Source organism: Echeneis naucrates, chromosome 6 (assembly GCF_900963305.1).
Source record: "Echeneis naucrates chromosome 6, fEcheNa1.1, whole genome shotgun sequence".
Taxonomy (NCBI): Eukaryota; Metazoa; Chordata; class Actinopteri; order Carangiformes; family Echeneidae; genus Echeneis; species Echeneis naucrates.
Genome location: NC_042516.1, coordinates 10725189 through 10745261, shown reverse-complemented (window position 1 = coordinate 10745261; position 20073 = coordinate 10725189). Strand labels below are relative to the sequence as shown.

The window sequence follows — 20073 nt, the reverse complement described above, 5'->3', positions numbered from 1 at the left end:
GATTTAGAGACTATTAATGAGGGTGTGCCTGTTGAGTTGTTAATCACAGCAGAAAAGACCAAACTCAACCAATCATCTCTCTGCCAGTGGCTTATTTATGAAGACAATGCATTTTTACAAACAGTTTTTAATCAGATCATTTGGCTTGAGTGTTCACAAGTTACACGAGCTTAAAGATAACCAGTCAAGCATATATACAATTAAGTTCATACACTTATTAATACAAAATTGATAAAACAAAATATAAAACTAATATCACCTCATGAACTTGCAGCATTTGGAATCCAGTATTTCTGATGTAGTAATAACAAGCCTTTACATATTCAGAAAGTAAAATTACATTTTTAAATAGAAAACAATTGCACTCCTTTGTACATTCATAAAGCTGACAAAAATCTAATGAGCTTTACTTGCCAGCAGTCCAGGATAAACCAACAAACAAAGGAAAACTGTAGAAAATACATGTATTTCATTATGAAACCAAATCCTTCCTCTCAAACTGTGAGAAAGCAACAATAATAAAAACACATCTGCCAGCCCATCTTCCATATAATTAGTGTGCTATTTACATCTTAAATAGTTTTGCTTTTTTTCACAGACTCCAGCCTAAAAGAATCAAGGAAACATCTTTAAACCTTTTTTTAGGTCTGCCTTAAGTTCAGAGATGTGTTTATTTTAGTGTTAACTAGATGAATAACTGTAGACAGGCACTGTACACTCGGGGTAAGGTTTTTTGGCATCTGTTATTACCTCTGATAATCAAATGATAATCAAACCTCCTTATTTTAGCTCAGAAAACCAGAGGCATGAAAAAAATATCTTCCCACGTTACCTTTGAGACAAAGTAGCTCCAGACTCAATGTGCATTGGTAGATATTCAGTGACATCTGGTGTGACCCTGTTACTCTACCAGATGCATTACCCCACCTCTCCCAACCCAGATTCATTGTGTGTTTCTTTTTGTTTGTTGTGTATTTGCTAATGCATTAGTGTCTTTCCTGTTTGTACCTCCCACTTCCTTATTCATTTAATGGCTTATGAACCTTAAAACACAATTCATCCTGGAGCATACTGACAAACATCTTCTCATACATCTTGTGCGTGGAGGTGGTTCCTATAATGCGGCTGATCTTCTTCAGGCCTTTTAGGAGATAGCGTGGTGCCCCCTGGCTTCGCAGCACCCTCAGACTGTGAGACAGACCTTTGGCTAGATCCAGGTCGTAGTTTGCTGTCTTCCAGAGGTGAAGGAGCTCCAGCATATACTGTCTTGGCAGGCAGGAAGAGACCACAGCCCGGATGTCCTCCTGTTTAACTTTCACCCCCGGCAGGCTGTTGCTGATCTTCAGGAGGTCATCTTGGGTCAGGTTCTTTAGGCCATTGCAGCGGGAGACTTTTCTCTCACAGTGGTTCACACCTTGAAGGGACATGATGCAAGGATTAAAACACAGGGTTTGTATGAAATCTACCTTAAAGAGGAGCCGATGTGGTTTGTACCTTGCATTATTCCATGCAGCTTGTCCTGATCTTTGTTCTGCTCTCTCCAGAGCCGCAGCAGGTGGAGGACCTGCTGCTGAGGAGAGCAGGCCTTCTTCAGCCTCTCCAGACTTTTACGATCCACCCTCCGCCCCGGAAGACTCTCCAGCAGCCGCTCCAGGGGGACCGAAGACAGTCGCAGCGAGGCTAGATTTTGGAAGACTGCTTCCTCACACAGGGTCACATCTTTAAATACAAATAAATGTTTTCACATTATGGCAATGTGCAATGAAATTTGGTAAATGTATAAAAAAAGAAAAAAATAAATCTCATTCTTACAAATTTAAAGTTGACGTCATAAGCAGCTTAGCATGCAACCACAATCAGTTAAGTGAGGTTTTGCTGCAAAAGCCTTACTGGGTCATAAATGAGCAGTAGCTTATGTAGTTTTAAATAGATATAGCTGTGACACTGCATCTTCTGAGACAGCTCATTGATGTATTAATATTTTCGCCACTGACCAGTATTTTTCACTTTTGACCACAGTGTTACATAGTTACTAAACAACATACTTGTACATCAGTGGGAAACGGAAATGGGGAGGTAATTATACTTTCATTGTAACTGCAAAGTTGAATGTAAGGCAAATTCTTCTTAAGAAACTGAAGCAATGACCAGTGCTGTAAAAATCCATTCTGCAGAGAGGTTTGATTAATGGGACATGGGTGTTGTTCAGACTGAGTTATGTTTCCATGGTTAAGTCTCTGAGTCCTTTCAGCCCACTTTAAGTATGAAGTTGTTTATACATGTTTGCATGTGTGTAAGTGTTCCCTCATAATGGGACCACAACAGAAACAAGGATTTCCTCTCTTTCTGTTCCCCATTTACAGCAGAGAACCACTATTGATGTGATTTTGAGCAGCCAAACGAAACTGAGTCTGCCCATGGCTTTTAATGACATAGCTGCATGACCTACTAAAACCAGGTCATTGGCAAATTTCCTGCCAGCCAATACCTTTGAAGCCTACGTGATATGGTAGGCGTATTTTTGTGACCAGCCTCACTTTTTAAAAAATTCTGCTCCCATTACAGAAAATCTGATTCCATCCAGGAGAGTCAAGACTGAAGGTAATGGGACTGCAACTATTAAGCAATTCAATTTATTACAATTTATATCAATATCGTCGTTGTCATATATATATATATATATATATATATATATATATATATATATATATATATATATATATATATATATATACGTATATATACGTATATATGAAGAGGGTGAAAGGACTCATATATATATATATATATATATATATAATATGATTGACTTTCAAAAATGTGAGGGACAATAGAAAACATGGAGAGAAACAAAATGAGTTAAGTGAAACCAAGGTTGGTACAGTATGATTGAAATGAATGTGAGGAGGATATTAGGCTTATTTCTCTAATGTCTGCATGTTGTTCATGTGGTTTGGTCTATAATCAACACTGACATCTTGGTGGTTACTCCAAATCATGCAGTTCTTGGAATTTTAACTGCTCCATAATTTTACTGCAAGCAATCTGTGGTTGTGTAGCTTGTAGGACGACATCTTGTGTATGGAAGTTTAATGAGAGCACCACCCGGTGTGTGCTGTGCATGAGTGTACCCAAATCTGCACATCTGTGAATACTTGGTATTGAATTCTGTTTCGTATCTACAAGCTCTTCTCCAAAATTAATCGTCAGCATCAGTCAGAGTTAAAGTCTGAGTAACAAATGTCTAATCAGCTTGTCTCATCTCTGCTTCACTCAGCTTCCTCTATTATTGTAGCTTGAGGATGTGACAGTGAAACAAGTAATTGATCCATCATGGGTCATAATGACATTAGTACTTCAAATAGCCCCATTCATCCCTCTGCTCTGTTTTTTTTTTCCTCTTGTGTTGGTTTTCAGACACGCAAGAATTTGGAAAAGAATGGAATCTGGACAACAAACCTGACCGAGGAAATTCCCTGCATTCAGGAATGAAAATGACCACATGTCTGAAATATTGATTTACTCAAAATCAGATCACGTGTGTGTGCGTGTGTGTGTACAAATGATTCTACACTCCTTTTGTCTGAAAACCCTCCATTAAATCACGTCAGAGACAGAGTCAGTGTTTCAGTGCAATATGTCCTCACCAGTGTCACACAAAGTGTGATGCTGAGAGCAGTCCAGTGTTCCCATCTTGTCCTGACAGAGACTGTCTGAGGTGGACGTGCCCCATCTCAGTGTTTTCAGGCCCAAATCTGAGCAGTTTCTGTGGGGCCGACATGGCTCAGTGGAGGAGCTGCCAATGGAGAAATGGCCGGGCGGACACTGTTGACAAACAGTGTCACTCAATGGTGTGCCTGGAGGGGAGACACAGTGTACTCATTTAATGAAAGAAATCACAGGTGGAGTTTTACAATTTTGTCAAACATTTTTAAATAAGAGAAAATATTCAATCACACAGATTTTTCTGATCTTCAGTATCACAAGATCTATTTCACACATCTCAGCATTTTCCAGTGCGTGAGCATGATGTCTGCAGTTTAGCCAGTCAAACACGACAATGTGATTCCAGGAACTACAACATCTGTGGCATGTGACAGACCATCACCGCAATGTCATAACTGAGTGTGATTTGTGATTCTGAGAATGACTCATACTCACAACACACAGAACTTAGCGTCTGGTATCTATTTCTCTATCTATATCTGTGTACTATTACTATCTTTACTCTCATGTGCAACTAAAACAAGGCAAATTGGGATTTGGAAGATTTTTTTTTATCTTAACTGGCAAAAAATAAAAAATAAAATAAAACTGTTCAAGTTTGGTTTTTATGGTTTTTATTTATAATACTGAATAAAATTTAAAAAATAACAGTTGACGGAAAAAGGAACATTTCTGAGACCTATTGCTCAAATAACGTGCCTAATAATGTATATCAAATAATACCTGAAAATCTGCCAAATCTCCCATTGTGTCATTTCACCACTGCTGATACTGATACTCTATGCAATACAGTGACCTAATTCTAACCTGGAAAATGATTACACGTTGCAAGATAGTAAGCATTTTACAGTGAATTAGATTCAATTATTCAGCAGTTAACATGACACCTTTACTGTAAACCATGGCAGCTTCTCCTACATGGCCCACAGCATGCATGACAATAGGATGACAGAAGTAATGGGTCACATCCTCATTTTTATTCTTGTTTCACAAGTGTAGATGTGAAAGCAATGTGGGTGGATGAGCTCTGCATATATCAGATTTAACCTTTGAGTAATTTCCCGCTATCAGGGGCACAATGTGCTCTCTCTTGAAAACATTTCACCATTTTGCTTTAAATGCATGAAACCGCCAGCCGATATGCATACAGCAAAGTGTGACTGTTTCCTGCAATACTGATGACAAAATACAGTGCTTACAAGTATGCATGTGTGTGAACCCACACGAAAGGGATTTTAATACATGCTGAGATGGACCTTCTTTTTTTTTTTTTTTTTTTTTTTTTTTTACAATTTCCGCTGTGCAAAATCAGCATGAAACACTTTATAATCACAAGAAAAAGAGAAAGCATAGGTTCTAGCTCTACTGATATATTAATAAGTGAGGCTGCAAACCGATTAATAAAGATTAAGAAACCGCTATACACGATCAGTCATAAACATTCAACTCATAATCACTCAGGTCATCAATGAGATAATCGATTAGATAAACATCTTGCAAAAATATGGTTATATTATTTTTCTAGATAAAGGGTTCAGAAGCCTCTCAGCCATTGCTTGGTCTTATGAAATTTTGACTTTAGTCACTCACCCAGTGAACAGTTATTTTTCGTATGCTATTCCTTGTAGCCAAACAACAATAAACACAAAAAAATAAATAAAGAAATAAAGAAATAAATTGAAAGGTCAGATAAACAAGCTAGAAAGGCTTGTAGAGAAACCAGCAGATCATGAGTAATGAAATAAATGTGCTGTAAGGAGAGTTAACCATGGGGTTTCTAACGTCTTGCAGTTTATGGGTTTAAACCACAACTCAAGACATTACATAATAGGTCATTCAGCTACGAGAGGGGAATCCCCTGAATTGCTGTCTCATGGCTGCAATTTCATTAGAGTCTCTTTTTAATAACTGAAAACTGTGCAAGAGGAATTTATGGGAATTGTACATCAGTTGTGTATTATGAGTTATGGGAAACATAGATTTTTGTGCAAAATGATTGCTAGAGAGGTCAGACTCTGTGGAAAATGGTGTTTCATTCAAGCACACTTTGGTCTTAGGTCTAACATAAACTCATGAGAAGTGCAGTGCTGGGAGTCAAGTAGAGATCTGTCTTTGTGTTGCATGATGCACACAAGAGAGAATCTGCAAGGAACTTCTGCTCAGATATCCATGATAATAATATCCTTGTTTGTGAGTGGCCTACTGTAGAGTGTGATGACTGAAACTGATGCTGGCGCAACAACAGAGGCAGATGCAGACGGTTTGGAATAACCTGGTCTTAGCTAATTGGTCATAAAATGTGATATGTATCTAAGTCGCAAATGTAGATAAAACAATGTCACAAAGCTAATATCACGCAAGCAATTAAACATTAGAAAACTTTACTGAATACGTATTAAACACTCACAGTAATATTCGGCTGGTCAGGGGGAATTTCAGCTCAGTCTCAGCTCAGACATACACTCACACTCATGTCCAGTGTGAATGTTTCCCTCTGGATCATTCCTTCAGGTAATTGCAAGCTCTAATTTGGCATTTACAGCCTGAGTCTGAGTTGTGCAGACAGGAATTACAATGCTCCATCCACTACTGTATACTTTCACCGCTGGGGTGATGATTTCATGTTGGTATGCAGTGTACTTTCTACACCATACATGGTGCTGCACGTTCATCCAAGAAAATTCAGAATAGTTTCATAAGTCCATAAAGCATTTTTTTGGTCAGATCGTGGTGTGTCAAGCTGCTCTTTGGCAAACATCAGCAGCACAACAATGTTTTTTTGGAGAGAAATGGATTGTTCTGTGGTGTCCAATAGCAGGACAAATGATCCATGCAACCATGTACCATGACCTACGAACACAGACGATAACCAGCTCCAAGCTTTAAGCTGATATTCAGACGGTCCTTCTTACATTAAAGATCATTCTGTGTTGTGTTTTTGCAGTTATCTTTGCTGGTCGCCTGCTTCTAAAGAGAGAAGCCAAACTCAAATGTCAGAGCGGCTCTAATCAGCAAATCCAATCCACTCAAGACTGGCACTTGACCCTCAGACTACCATAAAACGTTTTTCTAATCCACACTGTGAGCGTTAGAATAATGTTTTCAGCATACACCAAAATGATTTTAAGAATTGTTGCATTAAAATTGACTGTTTATTCATATTTAGAAACTGAATAAAGATGTGAGCATATTTTAGGATAAATATATACACAAACTGAAGTAAATCCAAACTGTTCACTTGCTTTGTCTCTCACTGTAATTGAGTGGAACTAGTCTGTTTTTGTGTTTGTCAGCAGCCACAATGATCTGTGCTTATCTTACCAAGAGGTCATCCACATAATGACTACAAAGAAATCTTTATGATGTGCAACATATATGCGTACATTCATGTGAAGCCTTGTTTCAGAGAATTTAAGAGGAAGCGCCAGGTTAGCAAAGGAAAGGTTACGCCATTTCACTGAGACAGAACAAATCCATTTGTGACTTTAAAATTTCCTCTTTAATTATGCTGTGAACTGTGCTTAATCATGCATGTTGAGGAAGAATTTCTAGAACGCCCTCAACCTCTGGAGACAATAAAACACAAAGTCATCCCTTTTTATGTATGTATCACTTCATTGCTAAAGAGCTGATAAACAATCTCCTGCAGAAGGCTCTTGGTTGTTGGGGGTGACAGGGTTTTCACAATCAGTTGGGGTATGGGTGGTGGGAGTAGTTTGGGTGGGGTTGGATGAGTTGGAAGTTTCTTCACTCTAAAGAAGAATTTACTGTTAATTTACATTACAATACATTCATTCTGGGCAGAAGTGACTGTCTTTGACATGATGACTGACCAGGTGACTGATTTGGCTGCATGTTATATTAAGCCATGAGTCTGAAGGTCTTTGATGGCTCTTCATCATGGAGGTGACTGGTGGCTGGCTGCATTCAAGTCTTTGTCTCTGTATCATCAATGTAATGTAGCTGTAACTTGACTGGGTGTCAGTTATGTGAGTCTGTGGTGACGGTCCCTTTACCAAAAGACTCAGTGTCATCGGCATTTCAGCCAGAGCGAGATCTGTTACTCTAACTATGATTCTCACTCTGACTCCACCTGTCCTCATTTTCACTACTGTGGGTCTCAGTTTCTGCATTTGTGATCACAGACAGGTAATAAATGTTCTCTATGATTCTGAATCTGCTTTTTCTCCACGTCAGTCCTGAGTGCAGTTTATACACAATTTACTCACGACTGACGTGAAGAAAAAGCAGGGAGAATAATAAAAGTCTTCATAACAACAACCTACCTTCATGTGATTCATTAATTTGCCAGCATGAAACTATCATCTACGTAGGAGCGGGTTTCAAGTTCGTCTACCAGGTGTACAATTTCTTTACAAAACTATGTTTAAGGGTTTCCCTCTGAGAAATTCTGATTCTGATCTTAGTCTTGGCCACATATCAGAGGTCGAAAAATGCCACCCTGTCTTCATATTCAACATCATCTTGCTGAGATGGATATCTCTTTACCACATTCTCTAAATTCCGGGCAGAGTTCAATGAAAACTTCTGTCATGAGACCAGTTGCCTCCTCAAACTCCTCTGGTGTTCTTATTCTTCCTTCTTTATTTGCCTCCCAGAAGAAATACACACAGCTGAATGGTTCAGCCAAAAGGTAAAATGCACAGAATTTGTATGTATGAATTTGTCTGCATGGCCACTCCAATCTCCACTACACAAGACAAGAGAGGTCATGGAACCTGAAACTCTCCATGAATCTTCAAATCTTTTTGTCTTGATGAGGAGCCCTGACTGTCTCTAATATTACCACTTCGCTTGGTGTTTTCTGCCTGAACCGGTGCACATGCACACATTTTCTGCTTCCTCTTCCCTTTCTGTGTGAAAGGGAAGAGGAAGCAGAAAACAGTGGTTTTCATGGCCACACTCATTCATAAGTCAAGCGTCTAGATAAGTCTGCACTGACTTGCCCTCCTTCTTTGTGTGCAATCCACTACTGACTCTATTAGTATTTCAGAATTTATAATTCATCGCTAATTCTTTTATTATGTTTACTATACTATGCACTTAACAAACTTTTATCATACTAGGCTCCCATGTTATTGATTGATTGAATACACTACTGTCTTCTACTCTGTGTTGATGTGTTGTCTTGTACTGTCTGTTTGTATTGTGCCTCCCTGCATTGTTTTGCACTGCCTGGTGTGTGCTGTGAGCTGTGAGCTTCCTGAGGGGATGAATGGTCTATTTATCTATCTATAAGGATCAACATGTATTCTTGTAAACAAAAAAAAAAGACTGGCTTTTTCTCATATTAGAGACTCGAGTGAAACTTAAGTAAACCCACTGATGCTTCTTAATTTTCTTACTGTTCTGAAAATGTTTTCTGATTGAAACCAGCTCAGAAAATTGACAGAAAACTCACAACACAGCCACAATGTTTTGCTGATCAGATACTCTATGTAAAAAAAAAAAAAAAAAAGGTAGTGGGCTCCACAAACATGCTGATGATTTGCGGAATAATAATCTTATTGTTAAACTGAGTCTTACCTAAAGCTATGACTCCGTAGCCTGGTGAACAGGTAGTGTGAGCAATGCAGAACTCCACCACTAGGTGGTAACCGGGAGCACACTCACAGAGCTGGTCATGGGTGCTGTTACAGTGCTGCTTCACTAGCTGCTTCTCTTTACACACCTAAAAACAACAAACACAGAGAGGCACTTTCAGACACTGCAACCCATTGCTTCAGGTAGGTTTACATAAGATCTGACAGTGAAGGACGTTCATGACACAGAAGCACACAGGGATGACATGTAAGCCGGAGACAGGTCAGGGTGAATTTTATGGGGATGCTTCACAAGCTATCGCCTTTAATTTATACTAAAGATACATTAGAGGAGGCTGGCACTTAGACTCAGAAGAGGCCTTGGCAGTATTGTTTACGAAACATTCAATTATCTTCCTTTGAAATTTTGATTAAAATGCTTCAACAGCTACACTAATAGAAGAGATAAGAAGAGACGGGCCAGTCCGTGTTTAATAGCAGTGTGGGCTGCTGCAGATCCCAATCATTTATTTACACGTCTTCAATTCACTACCACTATATTTCTAATGAAAAGTGAATAATTGAAATAAATTCAAGCACACGACTGTTCTTTGTGGTGATGGCCACACTGGTTTTTGTTTCTCTGTTTTAAATTAGAGTGTTCTGAAACATGTTGGAAGCTACACCGCTGACAGGCCTTTGGTAATGCATTACACACCAACATCATTCTCATGTCCTTGTTCATTTTCTCTGACTATGAGAAAATACAGATTTTCATCCTGTATTCATTGTCACCATCAGTGAGCTATATATAGTTCTTTCAAATTTTACATATGCTATACTGGAACAGTCATATAAAAACACCTCAAGGAAGATATAACAATCGTGGCAATATTACATAATTCACCCGGAGTGGCAAAGAGGAAAACATATAAACTCTGTGGAAGATCACTCCACCACAATGAGCACAGTTGGACTTTACTTTTAGAAACATCTGAAGTGGAAACACTGGTTTCAAAAAAGAAAAATAAGATGACAGATGCTGTACCAAAATGTAAACAAACAGTATGGTCATGCATCTAAGGCGAAGACACCAAAAGAACCACAGAGGAGTAACATAAAGGGCAACTCGCAGGATAAAAAACAATTACTTTAGCAGAGTTCCTGAAGATGATGTGCTGCAAGTCACCAACATTTGGATGATTCACTAAAGGTTCAGTGGATAAACAACGGCGATACAAAAACTTGTGTTTCTCATGAAACCTACAGTGATGCATGAAGTACCCCAGTGAATAATGCAGTATAAGGGCCTATTAAGAAGAAAACAATGATGCATATAAACATTTTGACCTTTTACATACCGAGGTGCAGTACTGGCATGTATCGCCCCAGTGCCAGTTCTCAGCAAAATGCCTCTCAGGACATGGCTGACACTCTGTGGGTGTGTTGGCAGTGCAGTGTCGCTTCACGGCCGTGCCAGGAGGACACTGGTCGCACAGAAGGAGCTGAGATGTCACGGGGTCGCGGTATTGGTACTTTGGTGGACTGGCCTGCTGCTGGAAGGCCCAGGAGAGAGAAGCTGTGAAGAGCTGGAAGAGAGGGAATGAGCACTCAGTCAACAGCAGTGACAAAATCTCTAATAAAACGCCCTCTCGTGTGCAGCTCCTCTTTGGCTCAAGGTTCAGATATTTTTATATTTGGGAGCACTTTCCAACCCAAGGCTTCCAGTAAGTGAGTTAAAAGAAAGGTCAGAGCTGCAAAAACTGAAGCAAAGTGCTAAAGTGATTTCCTCTGCTTTCCAGGGCGTATTTCAGGGAGTCACGGGAGAAATTCAGCAGCGGTTTCATGGACACAGATTACTTCACAGGACCCACCTTTTAAATAATAACATTATAACATTAATGGTCTTTGTATGTTGCCAACAATTCATGTTGCCTCAAATATGATTGCTTTGCTAAATGCTGTGAGCATGAATTTATTCTGACTGTTAGACCTAATCGGGATTTTTTATTTGGGGGGCAGGGGGGAGGTTGCACAGTTCTCAAAAGCTTGAAAACAGATTCAGATGTTTCAGTAATGCCGGCATTAAATCAAAATGTAATAGCATATGACAAAGGACTGTAGACATTAACTGTGCAGCCTCGTGTTTTCTGACCTCACCACTGATCTACTCATGTCAGCAGCTCCGTAAGATAGGCTGCTTCGTAGCTGAAAAGCAAATGACGTGATTTGAGAGTGACCTACAGCACTTAAATAACGCCCTGAAGCAAGAGCACACCACGCCCAATCCCCCCCACCCCCGCATTCAAAAAACTCATTCATATGGACATGCTGCACAGTGGAAAGCCGCTAGCGAGCCTCTGAGACAGACATATGTTATGTTGCTAGTTCCTTAAAAACAATCACAAGTGTCAAGATCTTAGAAGGGAGTTTGGCCAAAGCTAAAGTTTAAGATATCAGTTGGTGCGCATGTTTGACATGCCGCCATGCAGCTGGCTAGGGCCACATGCAGACCAGATGTCACACAACAGGCTCCTTCCACCCTGACAGCCCTCAGCCATTGGCCCTTTGGACTTTCCCGTTGGCCAGGATACATCCTCACTGCTAGGACCAACTAACAATAGGCTCTCCTTGCATTGTATGCATGTGTGCCTGTGTGTGTGTGTGGTTTTCTGCTCTCTGCCACGTCTTGGTGAGCATCTTGAAAAACAAACAAATCCATTCAACAAACAACTACAAAACATTCATACACGTGCGTGTAGGTGTTCATGCAGGAACATGCAGAAACGAGCATGCTGCTGTTTGTGTATATGTGCGCATAAATATGTCGTTCATGTCCAATTACCATCCTCAGTGTTGGTCTGTGTGCTCTGTGGTCTCCTCTCCTGGCTGCTGTTCATGAACAGAACTGTAGGAGGTTACTGGGCTTTCCCCATTTACCACCAGAATACATAACACACCAGTGACCTCCTTCCTGCATCTGTGTCTTTGTCCTCATCCCATTTACCTTACAGCGCATACAGTACAGGCCAAAAGTTTGGACACACTTCCCTATTCATTTGAAGGAGAAGGTGTGTCCAAACTTTTGGCCTGTACTGCAACTCACAACCACAAATAGTATGTGTGTGTGTGTGTGGGTACTTGTGAAAATGATTCAACAATTAATCGGAAAAACAGTGCTATTTTCTTCAGAAGCTTTGTCCGTGAAAATCTTATTCAATAATGTATGTGTCTTTATATGGTTGTGTGTGTGTGCATGTGTACATGTATCCATCCTTTAGGTCTTATTTACTTTTCATGCATATGTGTAACTGTATTTCTGTTCTCCCCTAAATGATTATTATAGTTATGAGTTTGAAACGAAGCAAATCATGATGAAGAAGAAAATATGTAGGTTTACTTTGAATTTTTCTATTTTGTCGTCTTTTTTGCAAAGGAGGTCATTGAAAAAGATAGTAAAAATAGATGAATGGGTTTCACACACCATAATAGAAACCTAAACTTCAAACAGCCTGGCAAGCGCAGCGGGTTTCCCAGCAAAACCTATCGACCTCTGAGCACGACGTTTGGTGGAAGGCTCTCAGGGTATCACGAGTTGCTGTGCAGTGCCCAGGCTGCACGTGTTTGTTTGTAGCATGGGTGGCCTAAGCGGGAATCAAACCCATAATCATAGTCCTGCTTTTGAAATTAAGAAGTACATGTCCGCACTATTAAACCGTGAGACCACATCCAATCAATTCAGCAACATTCGGAGGGTGGAGTGCACTGAAGGATTGATGGAAGGTCACCTGGTCAGCGTGAGTTTACTGGCAGAACTGCATCCTCCTCTGTCATCAGAACAGTTTGCACTGATTTTCAAACCCTTCATACGGCACGGCGGTTGGACAGACTGTATATACTCAAGGAAAAAATACAAATCTTCAGGTCTGAGAAATCACTTTCAAACTATTAAAAACACATTACAGCTCAGTGGTTTAGCACACTCTCACATTATATGTTCAATGCAACTTTTGCTGAATTTACTTACTCTTATTTTTTACCAATTTCAAGCATCATTAGACTTGTGGAACAAAGCAAATGTAGCATACTGCTGAAACAATAATAAGAAGAACAAAAAGCAGCGGTCATCAGTGCTGAAGCATGTGAGCACACACACTGAATACCACTGTAGTCTGGAATCAGTTAGCCTCTACCATCTACACCTCGCTTTGAGGATGCTCAAGAGACGTGACCCATTTAAAGTGGCGTTAACATTAATAATGTCAGATATGCGGCCCACGCTGTGACTGAGTAAAGCTCAAGTCAAACTACGCAAAAAATGGATGTGCTGTAAGACTAATTTGAAAGATATCCTGCGGTGTTCCTCTACCAGCAGCTAAAAGAGATATTGAACTTTTCACCCTTTTTGTCACCTCAGACGCTGCCATCTGACGACATCATGGACGACCACTGGAAACCAAAATTACACAGGAGCTAGGGGCCACTGACAGCCATAATTATACTGTTGGCATCATCAGAGTAGAGCTCAGTGATAGGCATATCCTATATGGAGCACAGCCAGCTGGGAGGAAAAGGATGGATGAAAGTATGAAGGTAATCATATGGCCTTACCTTCTCTAAGAATTCATTTTCCCGGCCGCTCTAATGTAAATACCTGAAAATGATGGCAGCAGAATGGGAAGCTGTTCGGAAAAGGCAGGCTCCCTCATCTTCTCATCCTCATCTTCACCCAGATGAATCACAGTTCAAATGGAAACACATTGAATCTACACAACTTAGGTCTTCTTCATCTGATACACTTTGCTTTCATAAGCCATTTGAACTGAGTTGGGGGACAGTGTGTGTGTATGTGGAGTAAAGAATTCTTTAAAGAAGAGTATGTGTTACTTAATAAAAACTAAACAAAACAACTACATAAGTGGACTCCTGTCTGAATGTACGCTGGAATCAAAAGACTGGCAGCAAACATCAGACACAGTGAGAAATGCAGTCAGGTGTGCTCAGAGAAAAGATGTACTGGCCTCGTGTATTTATCTATGGAAATATACTTTGACTGTCAGTGTTTAATACTTCTGCTTTTAAATTAATAATTCCTGGCTAAAAAAAAACAAGCCAGCCCTTAAGCCTTTTTTTTAGACTTTCTGTGTCCGTGTTTTATGATGTATTCATATTTTGACGATAAAGGCTCAACTGCAATTGGGTGCTGCATGACAGATGGACTATACTGGCATAAGTACAGATTTTAGACACCTGACAAAAATAGTTTGAAAAATGATCACACATGCTTCCCATGTGAGCTTGTAAAGAGAGCAGGGTCTACAGACAGTGGGTGGTAATGGGCTCATTCATCTAACGCATGTGTAAAAACGTATTGAATTAGTTTATTTATAAAAGTTGGAGTGAAAATTCTTTCAATTCGTACTTAACGTTTTTATGTGATTTTGTTTTTGTTTTCTTGATCAAAAGGTGAATAAATAAACATGACAAAAGTATAAAAAAAAGGACATTGTAATTCAGTTAATAACAACTACATTTTGAAATAATAAACATGTCCTCCCTCATGTTTGGCTGTTTGAGATTTGAAATTATCCAGAGTATTGAAGTAACTTGCAGCAGACAGGGTTCAGGCTCAGGGTTACAGTTATTGCAGAATGTAATTCAAAGAAAGAGGAGAAAGAGAGTTTGGCTTGCCTGAGGTCAGTTTTAAATTCATGGCATGAGGAGAGGAGCCATGGCACAAAGGGACCAAACCGCTCCACACCAGCTTATCCACCAGGCACATGGCTTCAGTTAACTGTTGAACGCAGGTGGTCTGAGGGGGATTCCAACTCTTGGAAGTAAACGTGTGTACGTGTGTGTGTGTGTGCGTGTGTGTGCGCGTGTGTGTGTGTGTGTGACAATGGTCTGTGTTCACTCAGACAGGGAGTCTATGGGACATGATGTCTGACTATACGATAAGATGTCCATCTAAAATTGACCGTTTAAAGCATGTGCACTCCACACACTTGCTCCATTATCAGATGATAAAAAAGTCTTTGTAGTGAACAACATGAAATATAAAAAACTGAAAAAACGTTGACCTTGTATGTTCAGTTAACGGAGCCGATGTCATGCAAAGTAGAGATGACAATGTAATGAACTGATTACTCAATCTGTGCAAAAATGGGTGTTGTCTGGCTGCAGCATCTGGTGATATTTCCTCCTCTTTGTTTTTTAGACATGATAAGCTCACAATCTTTGCATTCTGACATGATTGGATATAATAAAAAAATGCATTTCAAGCAGAAATGTTATATACTGTCTGACATGGAGGAAATAATCAGAGGCTGCAGGTCTCGTGTTGATTTTCATGAAATTTCATGGAGATTCTTTACAGATCAACGTTTATGAGAAAGAAAGAGAAGGTGAAAGAGAATATATGATGAGCATATTAAATACAATGTACTGTTTAAGATGAAAGAAACTGTTCCAAATTCGGGATATGGGCATTTTAAGATGTCTACAAGTTGATATAGATGTCTGAAGTTCCATCTTAAACATTTTGGATTAAAGTGGAATAAAACCAAAAAAACAAACCCAAACCCAAAATCTATTTATTTCATTTATCTTGTGATCTTCTCAAGAGGCCCAAACCTCCAGGCTAGGATGCACCAGGCAAATGACCCCAACTGCTGGTTTTTACTTTTTACGTTTTACCAGAAGAAGACTTTAATCTCATTAATTTTACTTGTGATGGAGTATTTTCTGAGTGGAATGGATCTGAGGATGTTTGTCACTACTGTACAGTATGTGGCATGAAAGCTGGACTGATATTGCGCTTAAAAAAAAGCAGCTTTACTCATTTAGAATACTTTACACATCCAAAGAGGAGAGTTTATATTTTCTGACTGTCAAGACTTCAGTAATCGGACTCCCTCATGTTTTGGCATATCCAGTCTCACATAAAAGCTCACCAAACACATTAGCATCACGTCAGTTTTGCTGTTTTTAATATGACTCAAACTACAATTAGACAAAACAATGTGACGCACTGTGACCATAACACAAAAACAACAACTGAATCTATTTTGCCTACTCTCTCACTGCTCTTTGTGTGTCCTCATCACACACACATCCACGCCCACGCACACGTCTGCTATCAATACTACTGTTGATGGAAAAGGGGAAGTTAGGTGTGCGGAAGTAGCTTCCAGAGTTGATCGTTGCTTTCTGAATAAACGTACTTGTTTGTTTAAAAATGTTGATCCTGTAACTTTACACACCCTCACACTTCCTCACCCTTTCTCCAGTGTTTGTCTACAAAAAAACAGAATATGAATCATATTGGGTCTGTCTGGCCAAGTGGCCTCTGCAGAGCTTTACCTGTCTGCGTGTGAACCTGGTGCTTGGTTTGGGGAAGTTGGCAGCTGATGCCAACGGCCACAACAGGGAGTGAGGGAAAGGAGGCATAAAGATAAATACAGCCCTGACACAGAGCACACCTCACTTTTCCACTTTAAATAATGTGAATTATGCTGATAGAAATCCACCCAAAGAGCATGTGCTTTCAGAAACTCTGCATCACTAACAGGCTTTTGAATAACGTGGCAATTTCTGAGGTCATGCCGCCTGTTATCTTATTGTATGTGTTGCTTTTGCCTTTCATGTGGCATTTCATGTAACATTAAATTTCCTAACATAAATAGTTATAGCCCAAGCAACCTTAAATGACACTCAGAAAGCTTTAACTACAGACATACTACAGTGGCATGCTATTTAAATCCCTTTGTATGATATCATGTTTAGGTTTTTCTGCAGACAGAGAGAGCAACCACAGGTTTCAGGAGCAAGCTGCGGAGCAGGAAGAGCACACAGGTGGATGAGCTGCATTTTCCACATGGCTTGTAGTAAACCAGAGCAATGTTTTGGACACAGAACTGCAGCGTGTTCCTTTAATATAGAATTACTAACAGACAGACCAAACAGCTGAATGTCTGACACGGTGAAAAATCAGGCGCAGAGCTTCAGGAGGCCCAGAGCTGTGCAGATTGACTTATTGGCGTCATGTTGACTGACTGACTGACTGGCTGGCTGGCTGGCTGACTCATTGGTTGGCTAAATAGATGATCTGTCTGGCGGGGCCAAATATCTGTCTGACTAACTAAATGAAGGATAAACACAAGAACACAATTGTCAGAACAAAATTGGGACAACGAAACTTTTGCATATTTTGGGTAAATTATGTAGAGACAGCAGTGAGCTAAAGGAAATAATCTGTATGACAGTGACCTTTTAAATGACAGAAGAAAGAGCAACACATTCATTTATATTTCACTGCCTTTCACGTGTACACTGTACACACAACAAATATAAATAATGATACACGATAAAGGATCTCGCTCTGTCGCTCTGCTTCACACACTCGCACACATCGACACTAAATAGTGGCTCCAGTGTTGTGCAGCTATCGTGCTTGATCTTTCAACGCTGATACACATCTGTACATGCGACATATGCAAAACCCACAAAGGCCCCAACACACCACAACATGCAAAACATGCCAAATGAAGTAACTGATCCTGGCCCCAAGGTATGCATTTAAAAAGCCTTCCGAGAGACACTGTAGAGCAAATTAGTGTAAAGACAGACCTACAGTAAACACCATCTGCTGGCAACACACCACATGTCTCTCTATTTTGAGAGTGTAAAGTTTCATTCACTTCAAACAAGCTAAAGACGAGGCAATGAAATGTGACCCAAAGCAAACTGCCACTCATTGATTGGATTTGTCAGTCCGTTTTGTGGATGGTGAGCGAATAAAAAATATGAATGAAGCATCAGCTCCATTCCTCATCAGTGGCAGACAACCCCCAATATAAACACGATACAATTTACCTCCAGAGTTCATTTCCTCTCAAATGCACTCACTCTCATGAAATAATATCAAACATGTTGCATTTCATGTTTCCTGTTATTTACACCACAACGAAACCCCCAAAACATTATTGTCTCACGCAGCAGCTGCAGAAATATGAACATTACCTCCACATGCGTGTTTGTGTAGCTGAAATATGGAGCTGTATTATACTGTCAGGTGTTCCTGTTATTTTGTCCACACCTTTCAACACACAGCATATAAACTAACCGGGAGAAAGCCCTGCCACATACCAGACCCTGACATAGAGGACGGGAATTTATTTGGAGCTTGAAGCTGCTTCATTGTAAAACAGGTATCTCCTGAAGAAAACGTGTTTCTAAACCGATAAGTGATCAAGAAACCACAGATAGCGAAAATAAGCGGAAACCAAAACACACACACACACACACACACACACACACACACACACACACACACACACAAAGGATGCGATGACTGAGAATGACTATCACTATTGACTAATGAATTAGTCATCGGTACACAACCTGCAGGGACACATGCTGTGCAAAGGGGCCAACATACAGAGCGAACAATGTCTCTTTTAGATCAAAGAAAGAAAGAAAGAAAATGAATAAACAAAAAGACATGTGGACTGATCCCGGTGATCCCCGCCTCCTAATAAATCCTCCGACACAAATGAGTGATCTGCAACTGCTGCTGTAATTAGCAGTAAGTTTCCATCAGAGCAGATCGGGGATCTGCTCCGGCTACTCACCACTATGAGTTTCATGGCCGAGTTGGATTTCACTATCCGAAAGCTCATCTCCACTGCGTAAAAGTGAACTGCGTTGTAGAGGAATCTCCATCACAGGTCTCCTCTTATACTGTACACGGGAGAGGGGAGAGAGAGAGAGAGAGAGAGAGAGTGCCCACCCACCTCGCACAGCCCTCTCTCTGTCTGCCTCCGTGCTTCCCCATCGCCCCTCACTCCTAAAAATAATCCTCAGGCGATGACTACAAGAAGTGGTGAATGGTGTGGGCGAAGAACACAGCAAACAAAACTGAAGAACACAAAAGGAAAAAAAAAAAAAAAAAAAGAAACAAAGCGTCGGTCAGATCAGATGATGGAGTTCATTCATTCATTCATTCATTCAATTAGATGGTGCAACTTTTCAACTCCACAAATATTCCCCCACAAAAATAAGGCATTATTCAGGAAGACTCCACTAAGGGAAATTATTCTGAAATAAATAACCAATGGCAAACTCCAGTGTAACTCTTTCCATATGAAACTCTGCAGTGTGACAGTCAGTCTGTACCTGCACCTAATGTGTAAGAGCAAAAAAAAAAAAAGGAAGGATAGGAAAAGTGGTGTGAAGGAAGAACGGTTTTCCAGGATAAATGTTTTGACTCCTGCCTTGAGGACACATAAATACAATGATTGACAGCTGTTTATTTGGACCAGCCATAGCCATTTCATAAGATTGGGTTCTGCTTATTTGAGGGAGCTTGGAAATGTTGTCTCAGTGCGGATCGGCAACAGAGTCCATGTGCAGAGAAGAGCTGATTTAGGCACCAAGGACCAGACTCTGGTGAAACTGTGGTGATTCAGAGAGCTCTAAATAGGCTTCATACTTTAGTTGCACAGAGTTTGATAAATTTTACTGTGCTGACAACAGTTTCGAGTACTTTCCATAAAGTTTATTTTCAGATGTAGCCTCAGTTAATTTCATTTGCAATTTTTCATTAACCCCTTAATTGTTCAGGGAAGCTTTGTGAAGGGTCTAGATATTTTTTTATTTATTTTTTTTGCAGGAACCACCAACACAGCAGCTGCCCTAACGTCACTATTCTCCTACCACAGTTGGTCCCCTCCTGGACTCATGAAGAATTTACCACTGATGGACTGCAGTGTTTTATTCTTTTTCAATCAGACTGCAGACTCCA

General features: G+C 40.1%; 1 protein-coding gene across 1 annotated transcript; it reads right to left on the bottom strand.

The window, feature by feature from the left end:
- Positions 1 to 936: 936 nt before the first annotated feature.
- Positions 937 to 18984, bottom strand: LOC115045576 (tumor necrosis factor receptor superfamily member 11B). Its single transcript, XM_029505332.1, has 6 exons — positions 18902 to 18984; positions 10631 to 10858; positions 9274 to 9418; positions 3648 to 3857; positions 1495 to 1719; positions 937 to 1414 (listed from the first exon to the last, which is right to left on the bottom strand). Exons 1-6 carry the CDS (start codon positions 18947 to 18949, stop codon positions 1020 to 1022), a joined length of 1251 nt encoding a protein of 416 aa, XP_029361192.1. The 5' UTR covers positions 18950 to 18984; the 3' UTR covers positions 937 to 1019.
- Positions 18985 to 20073: the final 1089 nt, after the last annotated feature.

Excerpts from the sequence above, each read along its gene's own strand:
- LOC115045576 (XM_029505332.1), bottom strand. The coding sequence starts at position 18,949 with ATGAGCTTTCGGATAGTGAAATCCAACTCGGCCATGAAACTCATAGTG. Across the intron at positions 3,858-9,273 it reads CTACGGAGTCATAGCTTTAG|GCACACCATTGAGTGACACT; the intron begins GTAAGACTCAGT and ends TCTCCCCTCCAG. Across the intron at positions 1,415-1,494 it reads GCTGCATGGAATAATGCAAG|GTGTGAACCACTGTGAGAGA; the intron begins GTACAAACCACA and ends TGTCCCTTCAAG.